Source organism: Stegostoma tigrinum, chromosome 6 (assembly GCF_030684315.1).
Source record: "Stegostoma tigrinum isolate sSteTig4 chromosome 6, sSteTig4.hap1, whole genome shotgun sequence".
Classification (NCBI taxonomy): Eukaryota; Metazoa; Chordata; class Chondrichthyes; order Orectolobiformes; family Stegostomatidae; genus Stegostoma; species Stegostoma tigrinum.
Genome location: NC_081359.1, coordinates 111,068,498 through 111,096,366, shown reverse-complemented (window position 1 = coordinate 111,096,366; position 27,869 = coordinate 111,068,498). Strand labels below are relative to the sequence as shown.

Below are 27,869 nucleotides of genomic sequence, written 5' to 3'. Positions count from 1 at the left end.
CTGAGGGAGCGCCGCACTGTCGGAGGGTCAGTACTGAGGGAGCGGGCACTGTCGGAGGGTCAGTACTGAGGGAGCGGGCACTGTCGGAGGGTCAGTACTGAGGGAGTGGGCACTGTTGAGGGTCAGTACTGAGGGAGTGCCGCACTGTCGGAGGGTCAGTACTGAGGGAGCGGGCACTGTCGGAGGGTCAGTACTGAGGGAGTGGGCACTGTCGGAGGGTCAGTGCTGAGGGAGTGGGCACTGTCGGAGGGTCAGTACTGAGGGAGCGGGCACTGTCGGAGGGTCAGTACTGAGGGAGTGGGCACTGTTGAGGGTCAGTACTGAGGGAGTGCCGCACTGTCGGAGGGTCAGTACTGAGGGAGCGGGCACTGTCGGAGGGTCAGTACTGAGGGAGTGGGCACTGTCGGAGGGTCAGTGCTGAGGGAGTGGGCACTGTCGGAGGGTCAGTACTGAGGGAGCGGGCACTGTCGGAGGGTCAGTACTGAGGGAGTGGGCACTGTTGAGGGTCAGTGCTGAGGGAGTGCCGCACTGTCGGAGGGTCAGTGCTGAGGGAGCGCCGCACTGTCGGAGGGTCAGTGCTGAGGGAGCGGGCACTGTCGGAGGGTCAGTACTGAGGGAGCGGGCACTGTCGGAGGGTCAGTGCTGGGGGAGTGGGCACTGTCGGAGGGTCAGTACTGAGGGAGCGGGCACTGTCGGAGGGTCAGTGCTGAGGGAGTGGGCACTGTCGGAGGGTCAGTACTGAGGGAGCGGGCACTGTCGGAGGGTCAGTGCTGAGGGAGCGCCGCACTGTCGGAGGGTCAGTACTGAGGGAGTGGGCACTGTCGGAGGGTCAGTGCTGAGGGAGTGGGCGCTGTCGGAGGGTCAGTGCTGAGGGAGCGCCGCACTGTCGGAGGGTCAGTGCTGAGGGAGCGGGCACTGTCGGAGGGTCAGTACTGAGGGAGCGGGCACTGTCGGAGGGTCAGTGCTGGGGGAGCGGGCACTGTCGGAGGGTCAGTACTGAGGGAGCGGGCACTGTCGGAGGGTCAGTGCTGAGGGAGTGGGCACTGTTGGAGGGTCAGTACTGAGGGAGCGGGCACTGTCGGAGGGTCAGTGCTGAGGGAGCGCCGCACTGTCGGAGGGTCAGTACTGAGGGAGTGGGCACTGTCGGAGGGTCAGTGCTGAGGGAGTGGGCACTGTCGGAGGGTCAGTACTGAGGGAGCGGGCACTGTCGGAGGGTCAGTACTGAGGGAGCGGGCACTGTCGGAGGGTCAGTACTGAGGGAGCGGGCACTGTCGGAGGGTCAGTACTGAGGGAGTGGGCACTGTTGAGGGTCAGTACTGAGGGAGTGCCGCACTGTCGGAGGGTCAGTACTGAGGCAGCGGGCACTGTCGGAGGGTCAGTACTGAGGGAGCGGGCACTGTCGGAGGGTCAGTGCTGAGGGAGCGGGCACTGTCGGAGGGTCAGTGCTGAGGGAGCGGGCACTGTCGGAGGGTCAGTACTGAGGGAGCGGGCACTGTCGGAGGGTCAGTACTGAGGGAGTGGGCACTGTTGAGGGTCAGTACTGAGGGAGTGCCGCACTGTCGGAGGGTCAGTACTGAGGGAGCGGGCACTGTCGGAGGGTCAGTGCTGAGGGAGTGGGCACTGTCGGAGGGTCAGTGCTGAGGGAGCGGGCACTGTCGGAGGGTCAGTACTGAGGGAGCGGGCACTGTCGGAGGGTCAGTGCTGAGGGAGCGGGCACTGTCGGAGGGTTAGTGCTGAGGGAGTGGGCACTGTCGGAGGGTCAGTGCTGAGGGAGTGGGCACTGTCGGAGGGTCAGTGCTGAGGGAGTGGGCACTGTCGGAGGGTCAGTGCTGAGGGAGCGGGCGCTGTCAGAGGGTCAGTGCTGAGGGAGTGGGCACTGTCAGAGGGTCAGTGCTGAGGGAGCGGGCGCTGTCGGAGGGTCAGTGCTGAGGGAGCGGGCACTGTTGGCAGGGCAGTGCTGAGGGAGCGGGCACTGTTAGCAGGGCAGTGCTGAGGGAGCGGGCACTGTCGGAGGGTCAGTGCTGAGGGTGTGGGCACGGTTGGCAGGGCAGTGCTGAGGGAGTGGACACTGTCGGAGGGTCAGTGCTGAGGGAGTGCCGCACTGTCGGAGGGTCAGTGCTGAGGGAGTGGGCACTGTCGGAGGGACAGTGCTGAGGGAGTGGGCGCTGTCGGAGGGTCAGTGCTGAGGGAGCGCCGCACTGTCGGAGGGTCAGTGCTGAGGGAGCGGGCACTGTCGGAGGGTCAGTACTGAGGGAGCGGGCACTGTCGGAGGGTCAGTGCTGGGGGAGTGGGCACTGTCGGAGGGTCAGTACTGAGGGAGCGGGCACTGTCGGAGGGTCAGTGCTGAGGGAGTGGGCACTGTCGGAGGGTCAGTACTGAGGGAGCGGGCACTGTCGGAGGGTCAGTGCTGAGGGAGCGCCGCACTGTCGGAGGGTCAGTACTGAGGGAGTGGGCACTGTCGGAGGGTCAGTACTGAGGGAGCGGGCACTGTCGGAGGGTCAGTACTGAGGGAGCGGGCACTGTCGGAGGGTCAGTACTGAGGGAGTGGGCACTGTTGAGGGTCAGTACTGAGGGAGTGCCGCACTGTCGGAGGGTCAGTACTGAGGGAGCGGGCACTGTCGGAGGGTCAGTACTGAGGGAGTGGGCACTGTCGGAGGGTCAGTGCTGAGGGAGTGGGCACTGTCGGAGGGTCAGTACTGAGGGAGCGGGCACTGTCGGAGGGTCAGTACTGAGGGAGTGGGCACTGTTGAGGGTCAGTACTGAGGGAGTGCCGCACTGTCGGAGGGTCAGTACTGAGGGAGCGGGCACTGTCGGAGGGTCAGTACTGAGGGAGTGGGCACTGTCGGAGGGTCAGTGCTGAGGGAGTGGGCACTGTCGGAGGGTCAGTACTGAGGGAGCGGGCACTGTCGGAGGGTCAGTACTGAGGGAGTGGGCACTGTTGAGGGTCAGTACTGAGGGAGTGCCGCACTGTCGGAGGGTCAGTACTGAGGGAGCGGGCACTGTCGGAGGGTCAGTACTGAGGGAGTGGGCACTGTCGGAGGGTCAGTGCTGAGGGAGCGGGCACTGTCGGAGGGTCAGTACTGAGGGAGCGGGCACTGTCGGAGGGTCAGTGCTGAGGGAGCGGGCACTGTCGGAGGGTTAGTGCTGAGGGAGTGGGCACTGTCGGAGGGTCAGTACTGAGGGAGCGGGCACTGTCGGAGGGTCAGTGCTGAGGGAGCACCGCACTGTCGGAGGGTCAGTGCTGAGGGAGCGCCGCACTGTCGGAGGGTCAGTACTGAGGGAGCGGGCACTGTCGGAGGGTCAGTACTGAGGGAGCGGGCACTGTCGGAGGGTCAGTACTGAGGGAGTGGGCACTGTTGAGGGTCAGTACTGAGGGAGTGCCGCACTGTCGGAGGGTCAGTACTGAGGGAGCGGGCACTGTCGGAGGGTCAGTACTGAGGGAGTGGGCACTGTCGGAGGGTCAGTGCTGAGGGAGTGGGCACTGTCGGAGGGTCAGTGCTGAGGGAGCGGGCACTGTCGGAGGGTTAGTGCTGAGGGAGTGGGCACTGTCGGAGGGTCAGTACTGAGGGAGCGGGCACTGTCGGAGGGTCAGTGCTGAGGGAGCACCGCACTGTCGGAGGGTCAGTGCTGAGGGAGCGCCGCACTGTCGGAGGGTCAGTACTGAGGGAGCGGGCACTGTCGGAGGGTCAGTACTGAGGGAGCGGGCACTGTCGGAGGGTCAGTACTGAGGGAGTGGGCACTGCTGAGGGTCAGTACTGAGGGAGTGCCGCACTGTCGGAGGGTCAGTACTGAGGGAGCGGGCACTGTCGGAGGGTCAGTACTGAGGGAGTGGGCACTGTCGGAGGGTCAGTGCTGAGGGAGTGGGCACTGTCGGAGGGTCAGTACTGAGGGAGCGGGCACTGTCGGAGGGTCAGTACTGAGGGAGTGGGCACTGTTGAGGGTCAGTACTGAGGGAGTGCCGCACTGTCGGAGGGTCAGTACTGAGGGAGCGGGCACTGTCGGAGGGTCAGTACTGAGGGAGTGGGCACTGTCGGAGGGTCAGTGCTGAGGGAGTGGGCACTGTCGGAGGGTCAGTACTGAGGGAGCGGGCACTGTCGGAGGGTCAGTACTGAGGGAGTGGGCACTGTTGAGGGTCAGTGCTGAGGGAGTGCCGCACTGTCGGAGGGTCAGTGCTGAGGGAGCGCCGCACTGTCGGAGGGTCAGTGCTGAGGGAGCGGGCACTGTCGGAGGGTCAGTACTGAGGGAGCGGGCACTGTCGGAGGGTCAGTGCTGGGGGAGTGGGCACTGTCGGAGGGTCAGTACTGAGGGAGCGGGCACTGTCGGAGGGTCAGTGCTGAGGGAGTGGGCACTGTCGGAGGGTCAGTACTGAGGGAGCGGGCACTGTCGGAGGGTCAGTGCTGAGGGAGCGCCGCACTGTCGGAGGGTCAGTACTGAGGGAGTGGGCACTGTCGGAGGGTCAGTGCTGAGGGAGTGGGCGCTGTCGGAGGGTCAGTGCTGAGGGAGCGCCGCACTGTCGGAGGGTCAGTGCTGAGGGAGCGGGCACTGTCGGAGGGTCAGTACTGAGGGAGCGGGCACTGTCGGAGGGTCAGTGCTGGGGGAGTGGGCACTGTCGGAGGGTCAGTACTGAGGGAGCGGGCACTGTCGGAGGGTCAGTGCTGAGGGAGCGGGCACTGTCGGAGGGTCAGTACTGAGGGAGCGGGCACTGTCGGAGGGTCAGTACTGAGGGAGTGGGCACTGTTGAGGGTCAGTACTGAGGGAGTGCCGCACTGTCGGAGGGTCAGTACTGAGGGAGCGGGCACTGTCGGAGGGTCAGTGCTGAGGGAGTGGGCACTGTCGGAGGGTCAGTGCTGAGGGAGCGGGCACTGTCGGAGGGTCAGTACTGAGGGAGCGGGCACTGTCGGAGGGTCAGTGCTGAGGGAGCGGGCACTGTCGGAGGGTTAGTGCTGAGGGAGTGGGCACTGTCGGAGGGTCAGTGCTGAGGGAGTGGGCACTGTCGGAGGGTCAGTGCTGAGGGAGTGGGCACTGTCGGAGGGTCAGTGCTGAGGGAGCGGGCGCTGTCAGAGGGTCAGTGCTGAGGGAGTGGGCACTGTCAGAGGGTCAGTGCTGAGGGAGCGGGCGCTGTCGGAGGGTCAGTGCTGAGGGAGTGGGCACTGTCGGAGGGTCAGTGCTGAGGGAGCGGGCGCTGTCAGAGGGTCAGTGCTGAGGGAGTGCCGCACTGTCGGAGGGTCAGTGCTGAGGGAGTGGGCACTGTCGGAGGGTCAGTGCTGAGGGAGTGGGCACTGTCGGAGGGTCAGTGCTGAGGGAGTGCCGCACTGTCGGAGGGTCAGTGCTGAGGGAGTGGGCACTGTCGGAGGGTCAGTGCTGAGGGAGTGCCGCACTGTCGGAGGGTCAGTGCTGAGGGAGTGGGCACTGTCGGAGGGTCAGTGCTGAGGGAGTGGGCGCTGTCGGAGGGTCAGTGTTGAGGGAGTGGGCGCTGTCGGAGGGTCAGTGCTGAGGGAGTGGGCGCTGTCGGAGGGTCAGTGCTGAGGGAGCGGGCGCTGTCGGAGGGTCAGTGCTGAGGGAGCGGGCGCTGTCGGAGGGTCAGTGCTGAGGGAGTGGGCGCTGTCGGAGGGTCAGTGCTGAGGGAGCGGGCGCTGTCGGAGGGTCAGTGCTGAGGGAGTGGGCACTGTCGGAGGGTCAGTGCTGAGGGAGCGGGCACTGTTGGCAGGGCAGTGCTGAGGGAGCGGGCACTGTTGGCAGGGCAGTGCTGAGGGAGCGGGCACTGTCGGAGGGTCAGTACTGAGGGAGTGGGCACTGTTGAGGGTCAGTACTGAGGGAGTGCCGCACTGTCGGAGGGTCAGTACTGAGGGAGCGGGCACTGTCGGAGGGTCAGTACTGAGGGAGTGGGCACTGTCGGAGGGTCAGTGCTGAGGGAGCGGGCACTGTCGGAGGGTCAGTACTGAGGGAGCGGGCACTGTCGGAGGGTCAGTGCTGAGGGAGCGGGCACTGTCGGAGGGTTAGTGCTGAGGGAGTGGGCACTGTCGGAGGGTCAGTACTGAGGGAGCGGGCACTGTCGGAGGGTCAGTGCTGAGGGAGCACCGCACTGTCGGAGGGTCAGTGCTGAGGGAGCGCCGCACTGTCGGAGGGTCAGTACTGAGGGAGCGGGCACTGTCGGAGGGTCAGTACTGAGGGAGCGGGCACTGTCGGAGGGTCAGTACTGAGGGAGTGGGCACTGTTGAGGGTCAGTACTGAGGGAGTGCCGCACTGTCGGAGGGTCAGTACTGAGGGAGCGGGCACTGTCGGAGGGTCAGTACTGAGGGAGTGGGCACTGTCGGAGGGTCAGTGCTGAGGGAGTGGGCACTGTCGGAGGGTCAGTGCTGAGGGAGCGGGCACTGTCGGAGGGTTAGTGCTGAGGGAGTGGGCACTGTCGGAGGGTCAGTACTGAGGGAGCGGGCACTGTCGGAGGGTCAGTGCTGAGGGAGCACCGCACTGTCGGAGGGTCAGTGCTGAGGGAGCGCCGCACTGTCGGAGGGTCAGTACTGAGGGAGCGGGCACTGTCGGAGGGTCAGTGCTGAGGGAGTGGGCACTGTCGGAGGGTCAGTGCTGAGGGAGTGGGCACTGTCGGAGGGTCAGTGCTGAGGGAGTGCCGCACTGTCGGAGGGTCAGTGCTGAGGGAGTGGGCACTGTCGGAGGGTCAGTGCTGAGGGAGTGCCGCACTGTCGGAGGGTCAGTGCTGAGGGAGTGGGCACTGTCGGAGGGTCAGTGCTGAGGGAGTGGGCGCTGTCGGAGGGTCAGTGTTGAGGGAGTGGGCGCTGTCGGAGGGTCAGTGCTGAGGGAGCGGGCGCTGTCGGAGGGTCAGTGCTGAGGGAGCGGGCGCTGTCGGAGGGTCAGTGCTGAGGGAGCGGGCGCTGTCGGAGGGTCAGTGCTGAGGGAGTGGGCGCTGTCGGAGGGTCAGTGCTGAGGGAGCGGGCGCTGTCGGAGGGTCAGTGCTGAGGGAGTGGGCACTGTCGGAGGGTCAGTGCTGAGGGAGCGGGCACTGTTGGCAGGGCAGTGCTGAGGGAGCGGGCACTGTTGGCAGGGCAGTGCTGAGGGAGCGGGCACTGTCGGAGGGTCAGTACTGAGGGAGTGGGCACTGTTGAGGGTCAGTACTGAGGGAGTGCCGCACTGTCGGAGGGTCAGTACTGAGGGAGCGGGCACTGTCGGAGGGTCAGTACTGAGGGAGTGGGCACTGTCGGAGGGTCAGTGCTGAGGGAGCGGGCACTGTCGGAGGGTCAGTACTGAGGGAGCGGGCACTGTCGGAGGGTCAGTGCTGAGGGAGCGGGCACTGTCGGAGGGTTAGTGCTGAGGGAGTGGGCACTGTCGGAGGGTCAGTACTGAGGGAGCGGGCACTGTCGGAGGGTCAGTGCTGAGGGAGCACCGCACTGTCGGAGGGTCAGTGCTGAGGGAGCGCCGCACTGTCGGAGGGTCAGTACTGAGGGAGCGGGCACTGTCGGAGGGTCAGTACTGAGGGAGCGGGCACTGTCGGAGGGTCAGTGCTGAGGGAGCGGGCACTGTCGGAGGGTCAGTGCTGAGGGAGTCGGCACTGTCGGAGGGTCAGTGCTGAGGGAGCGGGCACTGTCGGAGGGTCAGTGCTGAGGGAGCGGGCACTGTCAGAGGGTCAGTGCTGAGGGAGCGGGCACTGTCGGAGGGTCAGTGCTGAGGGAGTGCCGCACTGTCGGAGGGTCAGTGCTGAGGGAGTGGGCACTGTCGGAGGGTCAGTGCTGAGGGAGCGGGCACTGTCGGAGGGTCAGTGCTGAGGGAGCGGGCACTGTCGGAGGGTCAGTGCTGAGGGAGTGCCGCACTGTCGGAGGGTCAGTGCTGAGGGAGCGGGCACTGTCGGAGGGTCAGTACTGAGGGAGCGGGCACTGTCGGAGGGTCAGTACTGAGGGAGTGGGCACTGTTGAGGGTCAGTACTGAGGGAGTGCCGCACTGTCGGAGGGTCAGTACTGAGGGAGCGGGCACTGTCGGAGGGTCAGTACTGAGGGAGCGGGCACTGTCGGAGGGTCAGTGCTGAGGGAGCGGGCACTGTCGGAGGGTCAGTGCTGAGGGAGCGGGCACTGTCGGAGGGTCAGTGCTGAGGGAGCGGGCACTGTCGGAGGGTCAGTGCTGAGGGAGTGCCGCACTGTCGGAGGGTCAGTGCTGAGGGAGCGGGCACTGTCGGAGGGTCAGTACTGAGGGAGCGGGCACTGTCGGAGGGTCAGTACTGAGGGAGCGGGCACTGTCGGAGGGTCAGTACTGAGGGAGTGGGCACTGTTGAGGGTCAGTACTGAGGGAGTGCCGCACTGTCGGAGGGTCAGTACTGAGGGAGCGGGCACTGTCGGAGGGTCAGTACTGAGGGAGCGGGCACTGTCGGAGGGTCAGTGCTGAGGGAGCGGGCACTGTCGGAGGGTCAGTACTGAGGGAGCGGGCACTGTCGGAGGGTCAGTACTGAGGGAGTGGGCACTGTTGAGGGTCAGTACTGAGGGAGTGCCGCACTGTCGGAGGGTCAGTACTGAGGGAGCGGGCACTGTCGGAGGGTCAGTACTGAGGGAGCGGGCACTGTCAGAGGGTCAGTGCTGAGGGAGCGGGCACTGTCGGAGGGTCAGTGCTGAGGGAGCGGGCACTGTCGGAGGGTCAGTACTGAGGGAGCGGGCACTGTCGGAGGGTCAGTGCTGAGGGAGCGGGCACTGTCGGAGGGTCAGTACTGAGGGAGTGGGCACTGTCGGAGGGTCAGTGCTGAGGGAGCGGGCGCTGTCAGAGGGTCAGTGCTGAGGGAGTGGGCACTGTCGGAGGGTCAGTGCTGAGGGAGCGCTGCACTGTTGAGGGTCAGTGATGAGGGAGTGCCGCACTGTCGGAGGGTCAGTGCTGAGGGAGCGCCGCACTGTCGGACGGTCAGTGCTGAGGGAGCGGGCACTGTCGGAGGGTCAGTGCTGAGGGAGTGGGCACTGTCGGAGGGTCAGTGCTGAGGGAGCGCCGCACTGTCGGAGGGTCAGTGCTGAGGGAGTGGGCACTGTCGGAGGGTCAGTGCTGAGGGAGTGGGCACTGTCGGAGGGTCAGTGCTGAGGGGGCGTCGCACTGTCGGAGGGTCAGTGCTGAGGGAGCGCCGCACTGTCGGAGGGTCAGTGCTGAGGGAGCGCCGCACTCTCGGAGGGTCAGTGCTGAGGGAGTGGGCACTGTCGGAGGGTCAGTGCTGAGGGAGCGCCGCACTGTTGGAGGGTCAGTGCTGAGGGAGCGGGCACTGTCGGAGGGTCAGTACTGAGGGAGTGGGCACTGTCGGAGGGTCAGTGCTGAGGGAGCGGGCGCTGTCAGAGGGTCAGTGCTGAGGGAGTGGGCACTGTCGGAGGGTCAGTGCTGAGGGAGCGCTGCACTGTTGAGGGTCAGTGATGAGGGAGTGCCGCACTGTCGGAGGGCCAGTGCTGAGGGAGCGCCGCACTGTCGGACGGTCAGTGCTGAGGGAGCGGGCACTGTCGGAGGGTCAGTGCTGAGGGAGTGGGCACTGTCGGAGGGTCAGTGCTGAGGGAGCGCCGCACTGTCGGAGGGTCAGTGCTGAGGGAGTGGGCACTGTCGGAGGGTCAGTGCTGAGGGAGTGGGCACTGTCGGAGGGTCAGTGCTGAGGGGGCGTCGCACTGTCGGAGGGTCAGTGCTGAGGGAGCGCCGCACTGTCGGAGGGTCAGTGCTGAGGGAGCGCCGCACTCTCGGAGGGTCAGTGCTGAGGGAGTGGGCACTGTCGGAGGGTCAGTGCTGAGGGAGCGCCGCACTGTTGGAGGGTCAGTGCTGAGGGAGCGCCGCACTCTCGGAGGGTCAGTGCTGAGGGAGTGCTGCACTGTCGGAGGGTCAGTGCTGAGGGAGCGCCGCACTCTCGGAGGGTCAGTGCTGAGGGAGTGGGCACTGTCGGAGGGTCAGTGCTGAGGGAGCGCCGCACTCTCGGAAGGTCAGTGCTGAGGGAGTGGGCACTGTCGGAGTGTCAGTGCTGAGGGAGTGGGCACTGTCGGAGGGTCAGTGCTGAGGGAGCGCCGCACTCTCGGAGGGTCAGTGCTGAGGGAGCGCCGCACTCTCGGAGGGTCAGTGCTGAAGGAGTGGGCACTGTCGGAGGGTCAGTGCTGAGGGAGCGCCGCACTCTCGGAGGGTCAGTGCTGAGGGAGTGGGCACTGTCGGAGGGTCAGTGCTGAGGGAGCGCCGCACTGTTGGAGGGTCAGTGCTGAGGGAGCGCCGCACTCTCGGAGGGTCAGTGCTGAGGGAGTGCTGCACTGTCGGAGGGTCAGTGCTGAGGGAGCGCCGCACTCTCGGAGGGTCAGTGCTGAGGGAGTGGGCACTGTCGGAGGGTCAGTGCTGAGGGAGCGCCGCACTCTCGGAAGGTCAGTGCTGAGGGAGTGGGCACTGTCGGAGTGTCAGTGCTGAGGGAGTGGGCACTCTCGGAGGGTCAGTGCTGAGGGAGCGCCGCACTCTCGGAGGGTCAGTACTGAGGGAGTGGGCACTGTCGGAGGGTCAGTGCTGAGGGAGCGGGCACTGTCGGAGGGTCAGTGCTGAGGGAGCGGGCACTGTCGGAGGGTCAGTGCTGAGGGAGCGGGCACTGTCGGAGTGTCAGTGCTGAGGGAGTGGGCACTCTCGGAGGGTCAGTGCTGAGGGAGCGCCGCACTCTCGGAGGGTCAGTGCTGAGGGAGCGGGCACTGTCGGAGTGTCAGTGCTGAGGGAGCGGGCACTGTCGGAGGGTCAGTGCTGAGGGAGTGGGCACTGTCGGAGGGTCAGTGCTGAGGGAGTGGGCACTGTCGGAGGGTCAGTGCTGAGGGGGCGTCGCACTGTCGGAGGGTCAGTGCTGAGGGAGCGCCGCACTGTCGGAGGGTCAGTGCTGAGGGAGCGCTGCACTCTCGGAGGGTCAGTGCTGAGGGAGTGGGCACTGTCGGAGGGTCAGTGCTGAGGGAGCGCCGCACTGTTGGAGGGTCAGTGCTGAGGGAGCGGGCACTGTCGGAGGGTCAGTACTGAGGGAGTGGGCACTGTCGGAGGGTCAGTGCTGAGGGAGCGGGCGCTGTCAGAGGGTCAGTGCTGAGGGAGTGGGCACTGTCGGAGGGTCAGTGCTGAGGGAGCGCTGCACTGTTGAGGGTCAGTGATGAGGGAGTGCCGCACTGTCGGAGGGTCAGTGCTGAGGGAGCGCCGCACTGTCGGACGGTCAGTGCTGAGGGAGCGGGCACTGTCGGAGGGTCAGTGCTGAGGGAGTGGGCACTGTCGGAGGGTCAGTGCTGAGGGAGCGCCGCACTGTCGGAGGGTCAGTGCTGAGGGAGTGGGCACTGTCGGAGGGTCAGTGCTGAGGGAGTGGGCACTGTCGGAGGGTCAGTGCTGAGGGGGCGTCGCACTGTCGGAGGGTCAGTGCTGAGGGAGCGCCGCACTGTCGGAGGGTCAGTGCTGAGGGAGCGCCGCACTCTCGGAGGGTCAGTGCTGAGGGAGTGGGCACTGTCGGAGGGTCAGTGCTGAGGGAGCGCCGCACTGTTGGAGGGTCAGTGCTGAGGGAGCGCCGCACTCTCGGAGGGTCAGTGCTGAGGGAGTGCTGCACTGTCGGAGGGTCAGTGCTGAGGGAGCGCCGCACTCTCGGAGGGTCAGTGCTGAGGGAGTGGGCACTGTCAGAGGGTCAGTGCTGAGGGAGCGCCGCACTGTCGGAGGGTCAGTGCTGAGGGAGCGCCGCACTCTCTGAGGGTCAGTGCTGAGGGAGTGGGCACTGTCGGAGGGTCAGTGCTGAGGGAGCGGGCACTGTCGGAGGGTCAGTACTGAGGGAGTGGGCACTGTCGGAGGGTCAGTGCTGAGGGAGCGGGCGCTGTCAGAGGGTCAGTGCTGAGGGAGTGGGCACTGTCGGAGGGTCAGTGCTGAGGGAGCGCTGCACTGTTGAGGGTCAGTGATGAGGGAGTGCCGCACTGTCGGAGGGTCAGTGCTGAGGGAGCGCCGCACTGTCGGACGGTCAGTGCTGAGGGAGCGGGCACTGTCGGAGGGTCAGTGCTGAGGGAGTGGGCACTGTCGGAGGGTCAGTGCTGAGGGAGCGCCGCACTGTCGGAGGGTCAGTGCTGAGGGAGTGGGCACTGTCGGAGGGTCAGTGCTGAGGGAGTGGGCACTGTCGGAGGGTCAGTGCTGAGGGGGCGTCGCACTGTCGGAGGGTCAGTGCTGAGGGAGCGCCGCACTGTCGGAGGGTCAGTGCTGAGGGAGCGCCGCACTCTCGGAGGGTCAGTGCTGAGGGAGTGGGCACTGTCGGAGGGTCAGTGCTGAGGGAGCGCCGCACTGTTGGAGGGTCAGTGCTGAGGGAGCGCCGCACTCTCGGAGGGTCAGTGCTGAGGGAGTGCTGCACTGTCGGAGGGTCAGTGCTGAGGGAGCGCCGCACTCTCGGAGGGTCAGTGCTGAGGGAGTGGGCACTGTCGGAGGGTCAGTGCTGAGGGAGCGCCGCACTCTCGGAAGGTCAGTGCTGAGGGAGTGGGCACTGTCGGAGTGTCAGTGCTGAGGGAGTGGGCACTGTCGGAGGGTCAGTGCTGAGGGAGCGCCGCACTCTCGGAGGGTCAGTGCTGAGGGAGCGCCGCACTCTCGGAGGGTCAGTGCTGAGGGAGTGGGCACTGTCGGAGGGTCAGTGCTGAGGGAGCGCCGCACTCTCGGAGGGTCAGTGCTGAGGGAGTGGGCACTGTCGGAGGGTCAGTGCTGAGGGAGCGCCGCACTGTTGGAGGGTCAGTGCTGAGGGAGCGCCGCACTCTCGGAGGGTCAGTGCTGAGGGAGTGCTGCACTGTCGGAGGGTCAGTGCTGAGGGAGCGCCGCACTCTCGGAGGGTCAGTGCTGAGGGAGTGGGCACTGTCGGAGGGTCAGTGCTGAGGGAGCGCCGCACTCTCGGAAGGTCAGTGCTGAGGGAGTGGGCACTGTCGGAGTGTCAGTGCTGAGGGAGTGGGCACTCTCGGAGGGTCAGTGCTGAGGGAGCGCCGCACTCTCGGAGGGTCAGTACTGAGGGAGTGGGCACTGTCGGAGGGTCAGTGCTGAGGGAGCGGGCACTGTCGGAGGGTCAGTGCTGAGGGAGCGGGCACTGTCGGAGGGTCAGTGCTGAGGGAGCGGGCACTGTCGGAGTGTCAGTGCTGAGGGAGTGGGCACTCTCGGAGGGTCAGTGCTGAGGGAGCGCCGCACTCTCGGAGGGTCAGTACTGAGGGAGTGGGCACTGTCGGAGGGTCAGTGCTGAGGGAGCGGGCACTGTCGGAGGGTCAGTGCTGAGGGAGCGGGCACTGTCGGAGGGTCAGTGCTGAGGGAGCGGGCACTGTCGGAGTGTCAGTGCTGAGGGAGCGGGCACTGTCGGAGGGTCAGTGCTGAGGGAGCGGGCACTGTCGGAGGGTCAGTGCTGAGGGAGCGGGCACTGTTGGAGGGTCAGTGCTGAGGGAGGGGACACTGTCGGAGGGTCAGTGCTGAGGGAGCGGGCACTGTCGGAGGGTCAGTGCTGAGGGAGTGGGCACTGTCGGAGGGTCAGTGCTGAGGGAGCGGGCACTGTCGGAGGGTCAGTGCTGAGGGAGTGGGCACTGTCGGAGGGTCAGTGCTGAGGGAGCGGGCCCTGTCGGAGGGTCAGTGCTGAGGGAGCGGGCACTGTCGGAGGGTCAGTGCTGAGGGAGCGGGCCCTGTCGGAGGGTCAGTGCTGAGGGAGCGGGCACTGTCGGAGGGTCAGTGCTGAGGGAGCGGGCACTGTCGGAGGGTCAGTGCTGAGGGAGCGGGCACTGTCGGAGGGTCAGTACTGAGGGAGCACATTCGTCACTGTTATTCACATTTTAATTCCACCAGCTGCCATGATGGGATTTGAACCCTTACTCCAGGGGATTCACCTGAGTTTATGGATTACAACTCTAGTGATATTACCATTACTCCACCTTTTCTCTCTCATCCTCCACGCCCCACCCCCGAAGGGTTATTATGTAGAAAACAAATCTTTTACACTCCAATACAGGCTCTCTGCTTAATGACTCAGCTGAAAAACAGTGGCGCTGCAGGCAGTGCAGCACTCACTCACTGGGAGCATCAGCCTAGATTGTGAGAGTAAATCTGCAGAGGGGGTCTTCAACTCAACAGCAGCGCCAACCAAGCCACAGCTGAACAGCAGTGGCACCATGAATATGATCAATATTCTCTCACAGAGGTAATATTACCTACTGTACAAGAGCTGATCTGGCAATGCAGGGCATTCACAAAAATCAATCTTTACTTCCCTGCAGGAAAGTCGCTGAAGCTAACCTGCCAGGCAATTACTGGCTATCCTGACAAATTCTCCACAATCATTTACTGGTTGGCAAACCAGGAGTTCATCGAGGATGTATTTGAAAACAGCAGGGTGAAAGAAGGACAGGAGATGTAAGTTAAATACATTAAACCACAACTTGTTGTAAATATGTGGTCAGACGAGATATGAGAGTCATATCTGACCCTTTGGTCCAAACATAATCCCAAACTAAACTAGACTCATCTACCTGTTCCTGGCCCAAATACTTCCAAACCTTTCCTATTCATGTACTTATCCAAATATCTTTTAAACTTTGTAACTCTATCTACATTCACCATTTCCTTGGGAAGTTCATTTCACATACAAACCTCCCTCTGTGTTAAAAAAAAATTGCTTCTCATGTCTTCTTCAGATCTTTCTCTTCTCACCTTAAAATTGCACCCCTGTGTCTTGAAATCTCCCATCCGAGGGGAAAGACAACTACCATTAACTCTATCTGTACCTCTCATTATTTTATAAACTTCTCTAAGGTCCCTCTCAACATCCTACGCTCCAGTGAAAAAAAAAGTCCCAGCTTATCCAGCCTTTCCTTATAACTCAAACCTACAATTCCCAGAAACATCTTAGTAAATTTTTTCTGAGCCCTCCCCACTTGACAATATCGTTCTGAGCAACCAGAACTGACTGAGTTCTCCAGAAGAGGCCTCAGCAATATCTCTTACAACCTCAACATGACTTCCCAAATCCTATACTCAGTGGTCTGAGCAAAGAAGGCAAGTATGCTAAATGCCTTTTCAACCATCCTGTCTACAGGATGCCAACTTTAAAAAATTATGTACCTGAACCCCTCGGTCCCTCTGTTCCCTAACAATACTCAAGACTCTACCATTAATTGTATAAGCCTTAGCCTTGTTTGTTGTACCAAAATGCAATGTCTGACATTTATCCAAATTGAACTCCATCTGCCGTTTTTCAGCCCATTGAGCCATTTGATCAAGAATGCTTTGCGATCTTAAACCTTCTTGAGTCTACTATGCCACCGATTTTGGTGTTGTCCACAAACTTACTAACCATGCCTTCTATGTTCTCATCCAAATGATTTATATAAATGACAAACAAAAGAGAACCTGTTTTATCGATCCCTTTGGAACACTGCTGGTAACTAGCCTCCAGTTTGAAAAGCAACCCGCTACCACCACACTGTCTCCTGCCGATAAGCCAACTAGGCATTCAACTGGTTATCACCTGTGTAATGAATGATCTGTTGCAAGTCACTGTCTGGACTGACACAGGATGATCAAAGTTGATCTAACAGCATTAGACAAGGTAAACACAGCAAGTCCATAACCAAGGATTACTGACTAGACATATAGGAGACAAAAACAAGGTTGCTGGAAAAGCTCATCAGGTCTGGCAGCATCTGTGAAGGGAAAATGCTTTGGGTCGGGTCACCCTTCCCCAGAACTGATGGTGATGAAGAACATTAACTCTGATTTTTCCTTCGTAGAAGCTGTCACACCCGCTGAGCTTTTCCAGATACTTTTGTTTTTGCTCCTGATTTACAGCATCTGCAGTTCTTTTGGTTTTCACTTACACATATTGGGTAGTTAATTTAGGATTGAGATAAGGAGAAATGTCTTCACCCAGAGTGTGGTGAGCCTGTGGAATTCCGTGGCACAGGAAAATGTGGAGGCCAGAATATTGAAATGTTTTCAAAAAAGATGTAGGTATAGTTCTTAGGACTTAAGGGATCAAAGGGTATGAGGAGAAAGTGGGAATAGGGTACTGAGTTAGCTGATCAGCCATGATCATATTGAACAAGGGAACGGGCCTGAAGGGCCAAATAGCCTACACCTGCTGCTATTTTCTGCATTCCTATAATCAAGTTTCAGTTGCAAACCTCAGGAGCAGACCGAACATAATTGAAGGCAAGGTTATAGGGCAGAGGAGAATGGAAAGTTTGTATTAAGATCCGGACTCTATCAACATCATTTCAGGAACATTAACAGACAAATGAGCCACTCAGCCGTGTAAGCAGACAAAAAGGAAGGTGATTCAAGAGGCAGAGAGAACGTGAAAGAGAGAGAGAGGTTTAAGGAGAGAATTCCAGAGCTCAGACCCTGAAGATCAGAGGTAGAGTGATCAAAGCAAGGGGGCTCAAAACAAACCCAGAAACTCAAAACAGTGTCAGGAAGAATTCTTATCAAGCTTGAAAAAATGTTTGTCTACACAGATAGAGTCTGACCTGGTGTGTTTCTCCAACACTTGCTATTATTATTTCAGATCGATTTCAGGATCCATGTTTTGCTTTTATTGGAGGAATGGAGCTTTATAAATATGTGATAGGTACAGAGATAGGGAAGGGGCTGAGGTTATAAGAGAGAATGGCACATAGAAGCTTGATGTATTTTTGATAGAAAGGGGCAGGGATTGAAGCGAGGCAGGGTTTATACATTCCTGAGGGATAACTCTGTCCACCTAGTTGATCTTGGTGTATCACAGGCTCTTCCCCACCCAATATTTCCCGACATCATAATATCACCTCTTCGCTCTCCAACAGATTTGTGACTGAAAATGGAAAAACTCTTATCCAGAAATATTTGGAGTTCACCGAAATCAGACCTGGAGATTTCAAGATTAACTTCACGTGTGCTGTGCTGAATCCCACTGGCAGTTCAGTGAAAACCATTACATTAGGTAAATGAACAGCAGGTGGCAGAAATGCTACACAACTGAGCAGTTTCAGAATGGGCTGGTAGTCAACTGCAGTAGAAGGAAAGAACATGTTTTCAGCAGTAACAGGATCAAGAGTACCTCGGAGGCAATGAAGCACAGTCACTCGTGTAATATAGGGAAGGGAAATGATGAGAGGTGGGGTGGGATGGGGTCAGTTTAGCTTAGATGGCTGGAAAGTAGGTTTGTGAGGCACTGTGCTACCAACATGGGATCGATTCCATCACTGACTTAGGTTACCACAAATGACTCACCTTCTCAACCTCTCCCCTCACCAGAGGTAAGGTCACCCTCTGGGTTAATCACCATCAGTCATCACTCTTTACTAAGAGAACAACCCTATGATCTGGTAAGACTATGGAAACTTGATTTGATTGGGAAATGGGGCAATATTGATTAAGAGCTTGGTGTAATGGAGACACCAGAGGCAATTCTCTGCTCTGCATCAAAGCAGCTGAAGAAATTCCTGCATCGCAAAGCAATCCAAGACAACGACAGTGTGGTGCTCCTGGTGCTCCATCAGCGGTGACCCTCCAACAGTGCAGCTCTCCTTCACTCTTTACCATGCAGGCATCCCACCCCTGAGCATTCAGCGATTAAAAGGGAATGGCAGAGCTCTGTCATAGCAAAAGCATGTGTTACAGATTTGCATTCACTTCACCAGTGTAGTCCAGGTTGTACAAGAGTGGTACGGTGGCACTACCACCTCACAGCGCCATAGACCCGGGTTCAATTCCAGCCTCAGGCGACAGTCTGTGCAGAGTTTGCACATTCTCCCCGTGTCTGCGTGGGTGTCCTCCGGGTGCTCCTGTTTCCTCCCACAGTACAAAGATGTATCGGTTAGGGTGGATTGGCTGTGCTAAATTGCCCGTAGTGTTCAGGGACTTGTAAGTTAGGTGGGATGCCCTGAGGTTCGGTGTGGACTTGTTGGGCCAAAGAGCCTGTTTCCACACTGTAGGGAATCTAATTCTAATCATCCTCCTCATTCCCATTCATGAGTGAGATAGATGGTAGCAACAATGCTGCATCACAATTCTTTTATCAATTCATGAAAGATTCACTAACTGGGTTAGTGAGTGGCCCTTGGGCAGGTGGCAGTTGTGAGTTACCTTCTTGATCCATGCACTGAAGGTAGACCACAATGCCCTTGGAATGAATTCCAGGATTTTGACCCAACAGCACTGCAGGAACAGCAATATATTTCCAAATTAGGATGGTGAGTGGCTTGGATGGGAACTTGCTGGTGGTGGTATTCCCATTTATATGCTACCCTTGTCCTTCTAGATTTTAAAATGGTTGAGAGTTTGAAAGATGCTGTCTAAGAAGCCTTAGTGAATTTCTGCAGTGCATCTCAATGATGGAACACGCTACAGTGACTGAGTATCGGTGGAGGGAGTGGATGACACATGGGGTGCTTTGTCCTGACACAGCCAGCATAGTGGAAATTGATGATAAAGGAGGAAAAAGAACAGGTTCTTTCTCCTCATTAACTTAGTGTGACACATGATCTGATCTCATATTCCCTCCAAGCTGTATAGGCCCACAGAATTTGGACAGATTAACTTCCAGTTCCAGAAGTCACCACGTCACACGAACCTGAGGTCAGTGTAGCAGGAAGAAAAATTAGAGGGAACATAGATCTGAATTCATTTCCTTCCCAAACTGGTTCATGGGATGCGGAGGTCAGTGGCAGAGCCGGGTTTTGCTTGTCTATTCCAAAATTCCCTTCCGCTGAGTGTCTTGCATAGCCATTTCAGAGGGTTGGTAAGAGTCAATCATATTGCTAAGGGTCTGGAGTCATATATGCAGATGAGACCAATTAAGGATGGCTAATTTCCTTTCCTAAAGACCATTTGTGAAGCAGGTAGGCTTTTAGAACAAAAACAGGGAAAGGTAATTGCCTGATGATATTACCACTAGACTGTTAATACAGAGACCTAGTTAATGGTCTGGGAACTCTGGTTCTAATCCTGCTGTGGCAGATTGATAGAGTTTGAATTCAATTAAAAATTCTGGAATTCTTAGTTTATTAGTGACCATAAAGCCACTGTTGATTGTCCTAAAATTAATTTGGTTCAATAACCCCTTTAGGGAAGGAAATCTGCCATCCTTATCTGGTTTGGTAAATGGGACTCCAGACCCACAAGAACATGGGTAATGCTTAATTGCCCACTGGGCAATTAGGGATAGGTAATACATCGCTGGACAGCACCCTGCCCACATCCTGTGAATGAATAGCAAAAACAAAAGTTTTACTGAGCCTAGAATTCAATTCCAGATTTTGTCGATTGACATGTGGAACATCTAGTCAAGAGGAAGAAGGAAGCTAGGATCAGACAGGGCTTTAGAGGATTACAAGGTAGCCAGAAAGGAACTGAAGAATGAACTTACGAAAGCTAGGAGGTATGAAAAAGGCTTGGCAGGTAGGATTAAGGAAAACCCCAAGGTGTTGTATACTTATGTCAGGAACATGAGGATTGCCAGGGGGAGAGTGGGGCTGATCAGGGACAGTGCAGGGAACTTGGGAGTGGAGTCAGAGGTGGTAGGGTAGGTCCTTAATGAATGCTTTGCTTCAGTATTCACCAGTGAGGGACCTCGATGTTCGTGAGGACAGTGAGAAACAGGCTCATATGCTTGAACAGGTTGATGTTAGGAAGGAGCATGTGCTAGAAACTTTGAAAAGCACAAGGATAGATATGTCCCCTGGACCAGATGGGATATACCTAAGGTTTCTACAGGAAGCAAGGAAAGAGATTGCTGCCCCTTTGGCAATGATCTTTGCGTCCTCACTGTCCACTGGAGTAGTACCAGATGATTGGAGAGTGGCAAATGTTCAAGAAAGGGAAAAGGGATAATCCTGGGAATTACAGATCGGTCAGTCTTACTTTTGTGTTGGGAAAATTATTTGAGAGGATTCTGAGAGATAGTATTTACGATTATTTGGAAAAGTACAGTTTGATTAGAAATAGTGAGCATGGCTTTGAGAGAGGCAGGTCTTATTGAATTCTTTGAGAATGTGGCAAAATACATTGATGAAGCAAGAGCAATGGATGTGGTGTATATGGATTTTCACAAGGCATTTGAAAGGTTCCCCATGGTAACGTCATTCACAGAGTAAGAAGGCATGGGATTCAGAGAAAATAGCTGTCCAGTAGAAGGCAGAGAAGTGGTAGTAGATGGAAAATATTCAGCCTGGAGCTCGGTGACCAGTGGTGTTCTGCAGCATCTGTTCTGGGACCTCTGCTCTTTGTGATCTATATAAATGACTTTATAAATGAGGAAGTAGAGGGGTGGGTTAGTAAGTTTGCTGATGACATGAAAGTTGCTGGAGTTGTGGAGGCTGTTGTAGATTGCAATAGGACACTGACAGGATGCAGCACTCAGCAAAGAAGTGGCAGATGGAATTCAAACCAGATAAATATGATGTCATTCATTTTGGAAGGTTGAATTTGAATGCAAAATACAGGGTTAATGGCAAGATTCTCCGAGTGTGGAGGAACAGAGGTACTTGGGGTCCACACCACACAAGTTGATAGGGTTGTTAAGAAGGCGTATGGTGTGTTTCTTTGGCAAGGGAATTGAGTTTAAGAGCCGTGAGGTTATGCTGCAGCTCTATAAAACTCTAGTTAGACCACACTTGGAATATTGTGTTCAGTTCTGGTCACCTCATTATAGGAAAGATGTAGGGAAGCTTTAGAGAGGGTGCAGAGGAGATTTACAAGGATGCTGCCTGGACTGGAGGGGAAGTTTTATGGGGTAAGGTTGAGGGACCTAGGACTTTTCTTACTGCAGCAAAGGAAGATGAGAGGTGACTTGATAGAGGTGTACAAGATGAAGAGAGGCATAAATAGAGTGGATAGTCAGACTTTTTCCTAGGGCAGAAATGGCTACTATGAGGGGACATTTAGGGGTGGCACGGTGGCTCAGTGGCTAGCACTGCTGCCTCACAATGCCAGGGACCCAGGTTCAACTCCACCTTTAGGCAACTGTCTGTGAGGAGTTTGTATATTCTCTGTGGGTTTCCTCCGAGTGCTCTGCTTTCCTCCCACAGTCCAAAGATGTGCAGGCTAGGTGGATTGGCCATGCTAAATTATCCCACAGTGTTCAAGGGATGCCTGGGTTAAAGGGGATGGCCTGGGTGGGATGCTTGGAGGGTCAGTGTGGACTTGTTGGGCCAAAGGGCCTGTTTCCACACTGTTGGTATTCTATGATAATTTTAAGCTGACTGGAGGACAGTATAGGGAGGTGTTCTTTACATAGAGTATGGTGGGTATGTGGAATGCACTGCTGGCAGTGGTCGTGGAGTCAGTTACATCAGGGACATTTAAGCGACTCTTGGATAGGCACATGGATGACAGTAAAATGAAGGGTATACAGGGTAGTTTGATCTTAGATTCGGATAGTAGGTTGGCACAACGCTGTGGGCCAAAGGGCCTGTACCGTGCTGTACTGTTCTATGCTTTAATTTAAATCCAGAACATTAGCCCAGCCTCTGGGTTATTAGCCCACCGACAGTGCCATTATATTGTTGAATGTTTTATTTCAAGTTGGAACTGAAGTTTCTTGGTTCTGGAACCTGATGTGAAACAGTTATTCCCTGGCATACCACTGCCTCTGATATCTGCACTCATCTTCTCAGCCATTCCAAGTGGGAGGGTTTAGTGTGGCAATAATGTCATCCAGAGACCAAGTTTTAATGTATTTTTTTTAACATTTTGCAGCAGAGATGCAAGTTGGAGGTTTAATTACAAGCAAACAACTTGGGAGAAGAAGCAAAGTTCAATGATGCAAGCTTTAACTCAAAGGCTGTATTTTGCATTGCTATGATCAACTAGCTAAAGAAACAAGGAGATGTCCCAAGAAACAACAGCCCAGGACATTTATTGCCAAGCACACAATCATACAGTCTATGAATATTAAATAGAAAACAAGGACACAATACGTTTTGCTTCATTCTAGCATTTTTTCCCCTTTTTTGGACAGACAGTACTTAATGACTCATTGCTTAACAGCTCATGCTTAAAACACCCTCACCTACAATTTGGGACACCGTGGGCTCAAGTCTCTGTCTGGGGGCTTGAGCACTGTGAATTGGCCTCATGCTCACAGTGCAATTCTGAGGGTGACTGCATTGTCACAGCTGGCATCTTTCACCTAGAAAGTTCCCTCAACTTCTACTGCCACAGCAAAGGAGTGTTTTGCAAGGCATGCTGACTGCTATTTATGCGTTAACCAATTTCACACAGAGACCATCTTACTGTGAAATCTTGCTGTGCAAATCCCAAGCTGCAACAGCAGCCATGTTTCAAAAGTAATTGATTATCTCTTAACTACTTTGGGATGTCACATGGTTGTGAAAATGAGCTACAGAAATCTGAGTCTTGTTTCCTTTGAAAGGGGTGCTGTTGGAAATCAAATGTGTTGCCGGTACAACACTAACATAGTCACCTGGAACCTGCAAGCTTCGAAAAGACACAAAAATATGGATCACAAAACAACCTACGGCTTAAAAAACATGCAGTTTTGAATATTAATCTGAATAAATCATGCTATAAATTTGTTGGCTCATAAGAGTGTACACTAATTTAAGTCTTGTTGTTACAATGAGATCATTACAGTTGTTGAATGTAGTACAAATTTAGTGTACAGGTCAAGGTAGCATTCACTCAAAGATGAGAGCAGTGGACTAAACCTCACAGCCAACATACAAATGGATTTACGAATTATGAGGTGAAGGCCACTCAGCCTCTTAAGTGTTCGATCATTAAACAAGATAATGGCCAATCAGATTACACCACATCCCCTAACCCATGATAATATTTCACCCTCTTACTTATCAATGATCTACCTACCTATATCTTATACAAATAGTCAGAGTCTGCTTTCACTGTCTTTTACGGAAGAGTGTTCCTGAGATTCACCCTACTGAGAAACAAACACTCCTCAAAACAGCAAGATGAACTGCATCTCATTTAGGAGGCCAGGTCCTTCAGAATACTCTGGCATAGAAGGAGGGAGTACAATTGTTGATAAAATTTGACAGTGACTGCCAGATGGATCAGCAGGCAACACAATGACTTCCACAGAAAATGGTGGTCCAGGTGCATTCCAGGGACTCAAGTAAATAATCTAGGACAATACTCCAGGGATAGCAGTGATGTTACTGAAGATTGTTTCTTAGGAAGTGGTGCAACTGGATGGTGAGTGTTGAGGGAACACTGCACAGCTGGAAGAGACTGCTGTTTTTCAAATGTGACATCAGACTGCAGTATCGTCTGTCCTCTCGGGATCAAACAAACACTATTTCACAAAAGCAGGGGACAACCTCAGTGTCCTCAGCAGCAACTGCCACTCAGGCAGTATCATTAGAAAGAGATTATCTCACCATCAACACATTTGTTTGCGGGAGCTTGCTGTGCATAAATTGGTCATCATATTTCCTACATTGGTTGTAAAATGCTGAGAGTACAACTCAGCTGGTGACAGGTATTATGGATTTACGGACCTTTTACTCTCCATTTCTTAGCTATCAGCTCCTGCTCCCACAGGGGTAAACAGTGGAGATTCCAGTTCACTTCACAATTTTTGGAGAGATAAAAACCCACCCTGTGTGTGTCTTGGAACAGGTTCACTGTGTCAGTGCAGCATTTCTTTCAAAAATTACAAAAAAAGTATGCAACAGGTACATTTATTTCATTAAGTGGAGACAACATTTAAGATTACACTGTGCATTCAGAAGGACTGCACGAGAGACAGAGACAGACAGTCTAAACAACTCATATAAAAAATTAATATTTTTAAAGCCTGCTTTAGAGAGAGCAAATAGAATATCATTTCAGACAGTCAGTGACAAATCACGATAAACCCAGTTTGCAGACACATCAGCCAGATCATGGGGCCACTGGGTAATTTTTCTCTGACCGTTTTACCTCCATTCCATACACCCCAAAATACTAAATACCCAGAGGATCACTACCTGAACATGACAGATCTGCAAAACTGTACAAGTGCTTGATAGTTCTTCTTGTGCTGCCTGGTGTTGATGCACAGGAGCCACTGGGAAGCAATGAAATTAATCAGGAGGAAAATTCTGAGAATCTCTGGACCAACGGCAGAAGGGGAGAGAAAGGGCAAATGTGTGCTTGGTGCAGAATCCTTCAGTGTTGCCCACCTACAATCTGTCCTTCACCCATACAGTGCATGCTGCCAAACTAGCATTCCATGGATGCTCTGTACAACGTATGGACAGAGCTTTTTGAAAGCTGGTCGTGATCAGGGACGTCGACCAGCTGGAGGACCCAACGTATACACTTTTGTTTTTAAGAAGCCCATTTCCGTGGTGACCATGGGATCACAAGGGGTGGGTGCTGGGATTCTAGGAGTCACTGACGCTTGCTCCCCATAGATCCCGTCGCGAGGGCAGATTCACTTTGTAAATCTTGGTGGCTTTGACTTCAATGCACTGCATGACTCGCCTCACCTTTCAACCCAGTGCTCAGCATTATCTGTATTCTCACACACAACTCTAAAGTTTCTCTCCAGCCTCTCTTCAAAACAATCGGACTTATCTGGAATCAAGGTTTCTCACAAGAGCACAATCTCTTGGTGTTTCTCTAGCACTGACAGATCTAGTCAGATTCTTAACAGTTTTGTTTACTGATAAAAAGATTTAAAGTGTTTCCCAGACTAGCATCAGACATCACAGAAAAAATTAAATAAATTTTGCTCTGAACCAAGTAGGATTTCCTTACCAGCTCAGTGCCCTGTGGTGAGTGTGACTGAAATTAGCTGTGTCTTTAGAGTCCAATTTTCAACTTCATAAAACCTACAATAGCTTAAAACAGGCTGATCATAATAAACACGCAATCACTGATTAATAATGTCTACATATACATAATCTAGCACAGCGGTATACAGGAGCCAAGGGCTGTACAAGGCTAGATCCAAGACCTGAAAGGATATGTCTGTAACAACGCCAGGATAACTTAGTGTTCTACAGACAGAAGCCCTCGGAGTGCTGGGCCCCTCCCACAGGCAGGGAATACAGAGGGGAAAAAAAAGAGGAGAGAGAGAAAATAACCTGCAATCAGCAAGTCCCAGCATCTGAAGCTCGTTTAGAGGGGCCGACAGGAAATCAACACTTAATATATTTATTCCCTTAAACTCAAAGTAATAAATGAAGTAGCCAACTGGGATAACATTGGATAAACATAAAAGTGGTAGTGTGAGGGAGCCAAAGGATTTAAACCAACTCCCAAGACAAAAGCTAGCACTTGAGACACTTTCATTCTGAACAGGGTTGTGTGGGAAGGGGACAGATATGGAGATGAGAAAACAAGACTGCAGACCCCTGTAAGGGTCTCCCCCTAATTTCTTCTCCAAACTCTCCTCTTTGCTCTATTGCAACCTCCCCAGTACGAAGTCTCTACTGTGCTGTGTTTGTTACAAACACCTCACGCTGACATCAGGGGTTGAAGTTACACTGTTCAATGTCAGCAGTGACAATACCAGCCTGGTCTCTAGGAAACTGTTTAGGTATTTCCTTCCTAATGGCAGTACAGTGGCAACTGAAAATGAAAGTAGAAGGAAGGCAGAAAGAAAGAAACAAATGATAAAACAGCCAGAAAAGAATTAGCGAAGTCAGGAATTACTCCTCAGACATTCCCAAGTGATAGGCAGTTACTCATATTCCCTCTTTAAGACAGGTTACCAGGTCAAGTCTCCATTTTCATAATCCTTGTCTCCTGTATAGTCGTAAGGCTCAACAGTTACAACCTAACTAGCCACAGGGATGCTCGAAAATGAAGCCATACAGTGGGAGTGTCAAATATCAGACCCAATGACAGATTGGGGGCTGCAAGGCATTTGGGCTTCTAACAATTCAGACAGATTCAAAAAGTGCTTTTGGAGTCGGGGGAGAGATGGGGTGAATGTGAGTGTGTGCAGGAGTAAAGTCCACCACAGGTTGGGTGGGCTTGGTCCCTGACTCCACCCCACCCTGCTTGAGGATGTCAGGACTCAACCTGGAAGCAATTCTTTATAAAGTTACATGCACAAATCTGCTTTCTGCAAGAGTGAGAGGAGACATCGGCTGCCACTGTATGACCTTATCGAAGGAGAAAACTGCTTCAAAAGCACCAACTGGAAAATTTACAACAGGCAAGGCTTGCAAAAGGACGTAAGAAATATAGTTTGATAGAAAGTTTCAGCTGCAATCCTAATACTCGAGTAACCGGCATGAGCATTCAAAACTAGGAGGCAGGAGTGAACAGTTAACTCACCCTCCTGCAACTACTGTACTCTACGCTGACTGGTGTGGAGTCTGACTTTGTTAATCACTCTTAAGGCAAATTGTTTTGTTTAAAAAAAATAAAAGAGTAAGCCAGCAGTTTGTCCGGTTGTTCTCCGGGCATAACGGTCTTCACAAACATCCAGTCCTGGGCGGGTTAGGTTCCTGCTCAGGGATCTCACCAAACACCCTCCTAACAATACTCACATCTTCATATTTCTGGATGCTTTGCGTCTGCCAACATCCTGAAACAGAAATGGAAACAAACAAAACGAGTTTGAGTCACAGAAAAACAAACACAATTAATGAGTAGATTTACCCAAGTTTAGATACTGGCTATAGGGTAATTACTGGCCCCAAAAAGAGTGGGGTGGGGGGAAACTTCCCCACTGCTCAATGACTGATGCCACCAGTTCCTGGGGGTGGTGCTGCAGGAGGTTGCACTGTCTGACAACGGTGGTGTATAGTGAGCACAGATGGACTAAAAGGCAGCTGACTGGCCTCTTACTTCACACTGTTGCCCACACAAACAGGGATGCTTCCATGGTGATAGTGCCAACCGTGGAAAGGCCTTTGGACACTTCTGACATCACCATCATCGAATCCCCCACTCTCAATATCCTGGGGGTTACATTGACCAGGAACTGTGCTGAACTCGTCATATGAATGTAGCTGCAAGATCAGGTCAGAGTCTAGGAACTCATACTAAAGAGCTCACTAGTTCTCTCCTTGAGCCTCTGCCTTTTAATCATTCATTTACCTTTTTAGAACTTGATTTTGGAGATTTCTTGGGCGATTTCTTTGGGGTTTTCTTGGGGGTTTTCCTCGGAGTCGCCCTTTTGTTGATGCCTCTCAGCAGGGTGTTGCCTAACTTCCGAGGTGTGTTCAAGACGGTGTAAGATATTGATTTTCGTCTATCATTCTGGAAGGAGTGTGCAAAAAAAGACAAAAGAGAGTGAAACAAAGGGAGGCTGAAGCAACAGAAAGTGGCCATGAAGGGATGAACAAAAACTCTCCAGATGACAACTACCAATCAGAAAGAACAAGGGAATCAGTTTTGGCAATGCAAAATCAGTAAGGTTTTAGTGTAGTGCACAGGTGAAGGAATTGATGCTACAAAATGACATACTATGAAGAGTACAACTGGATTTCATAGACACAGAACGTCAAGCACTATTCATCCAACTGTTGTCGAGTTGGCTTTCTGAAGGAGCAATGCAGTTCATGGCACTCCCTGCCTTCCCTGTTATCCTGCATTATTTTTTCAGATAATAATTCATTTCTCTCAAACCCCACGATTGTATTAGACTCCCCCAAACACTCAGGCAATGCATTGCAGATCCTCAACACCTGCAACAGAAAAATGTTTCTCCTGGTGTCTTCATTTGACCGCATATTCCAAACTCGTGACCACTTCCCGCTGGAAAGACAGGGTCAACAGATACATGGGAACATCACCCCCTACAATTTCTCCTCTGAACCAGTCATCATTCTTACTTTTTGTCTAGGCCCAAAACGTCAGCTTTCCTGCTCCTCTGATGCAGCTTGGTTCATCCAGCTCTACACCTTGTTACCTCGTTATCTAATGTACCTTAATGAGTTTGAATATAGAACATAGGACAATGCAGCGCAGAACAGGCC

At 54.7% G+C, this 27,869-nt stretch overlaps 2 protein-coding genes across 10 annotated transcripts in view; one reads left to right on the top strand and one right to left on the bottom strand.

Moving 5' to 3' along the window:
- LOC132209781 (interleukin-1 receptor accessory protein-like 1) overlaps positions 1-22,499 on the top strand; it is a 79,043-nt gene extending 56,544 nt beyond the window's left edge. For 2 of the 4 annotated variants that reach the window (XM_059646867.1, XM_059646869.1), the window contains 3 exons: positions 14,202-14,337; positions 16,767-16,903; positions 21,661-22,499. In XM_059646867.1, the coding sequence (XP_059502850.1) occupies positions 14,202-14,337; positions 16,767-16,903; positions 21,661-21,725 (338 nt within the window). In that variant the 3' untranslated portion in view covers positions 21,726-22,499. The remainder of the gene's footprint in view (positions 1-14,201; positions 14,338-16,766; positions 16,904-21,660) is intronic. The other 2 variants (XM_059646868.1, XM_059646870.1) reach the window with 2 other exon arrangements.
- Positions 22,500-23,611: 1,112 nt separating this feature from the next.
- The window catches only part of numa1 (nuclear mitotic apparatus protein 1), a 113,526-nt gene continuing 109,268 nt past the window's right edge, over positions 23,612-27,869 (bottom strand). For all 6 annotated transcript variants that reach the window (XM_048532285.2, XM_048532282.2, XM_048532283.2 and 3 more), the window contains 2 exons: positions 26,989-27,150; positions 23,612-26,473 (listed from right to left, as the gene is read on the bottom strand). In XM_048532285.2, coding sequence (XP_048388242.2) covers positions 26,432-26,473; positions 26,989-27,150 — 204 coding nt within the window. In that variant the 3' untranslated portion in view covers positions 23,612-26,431. The remainder of the gene's footprint in view (positions 26,474-26,988; positions 27,151-27,869) is intronic.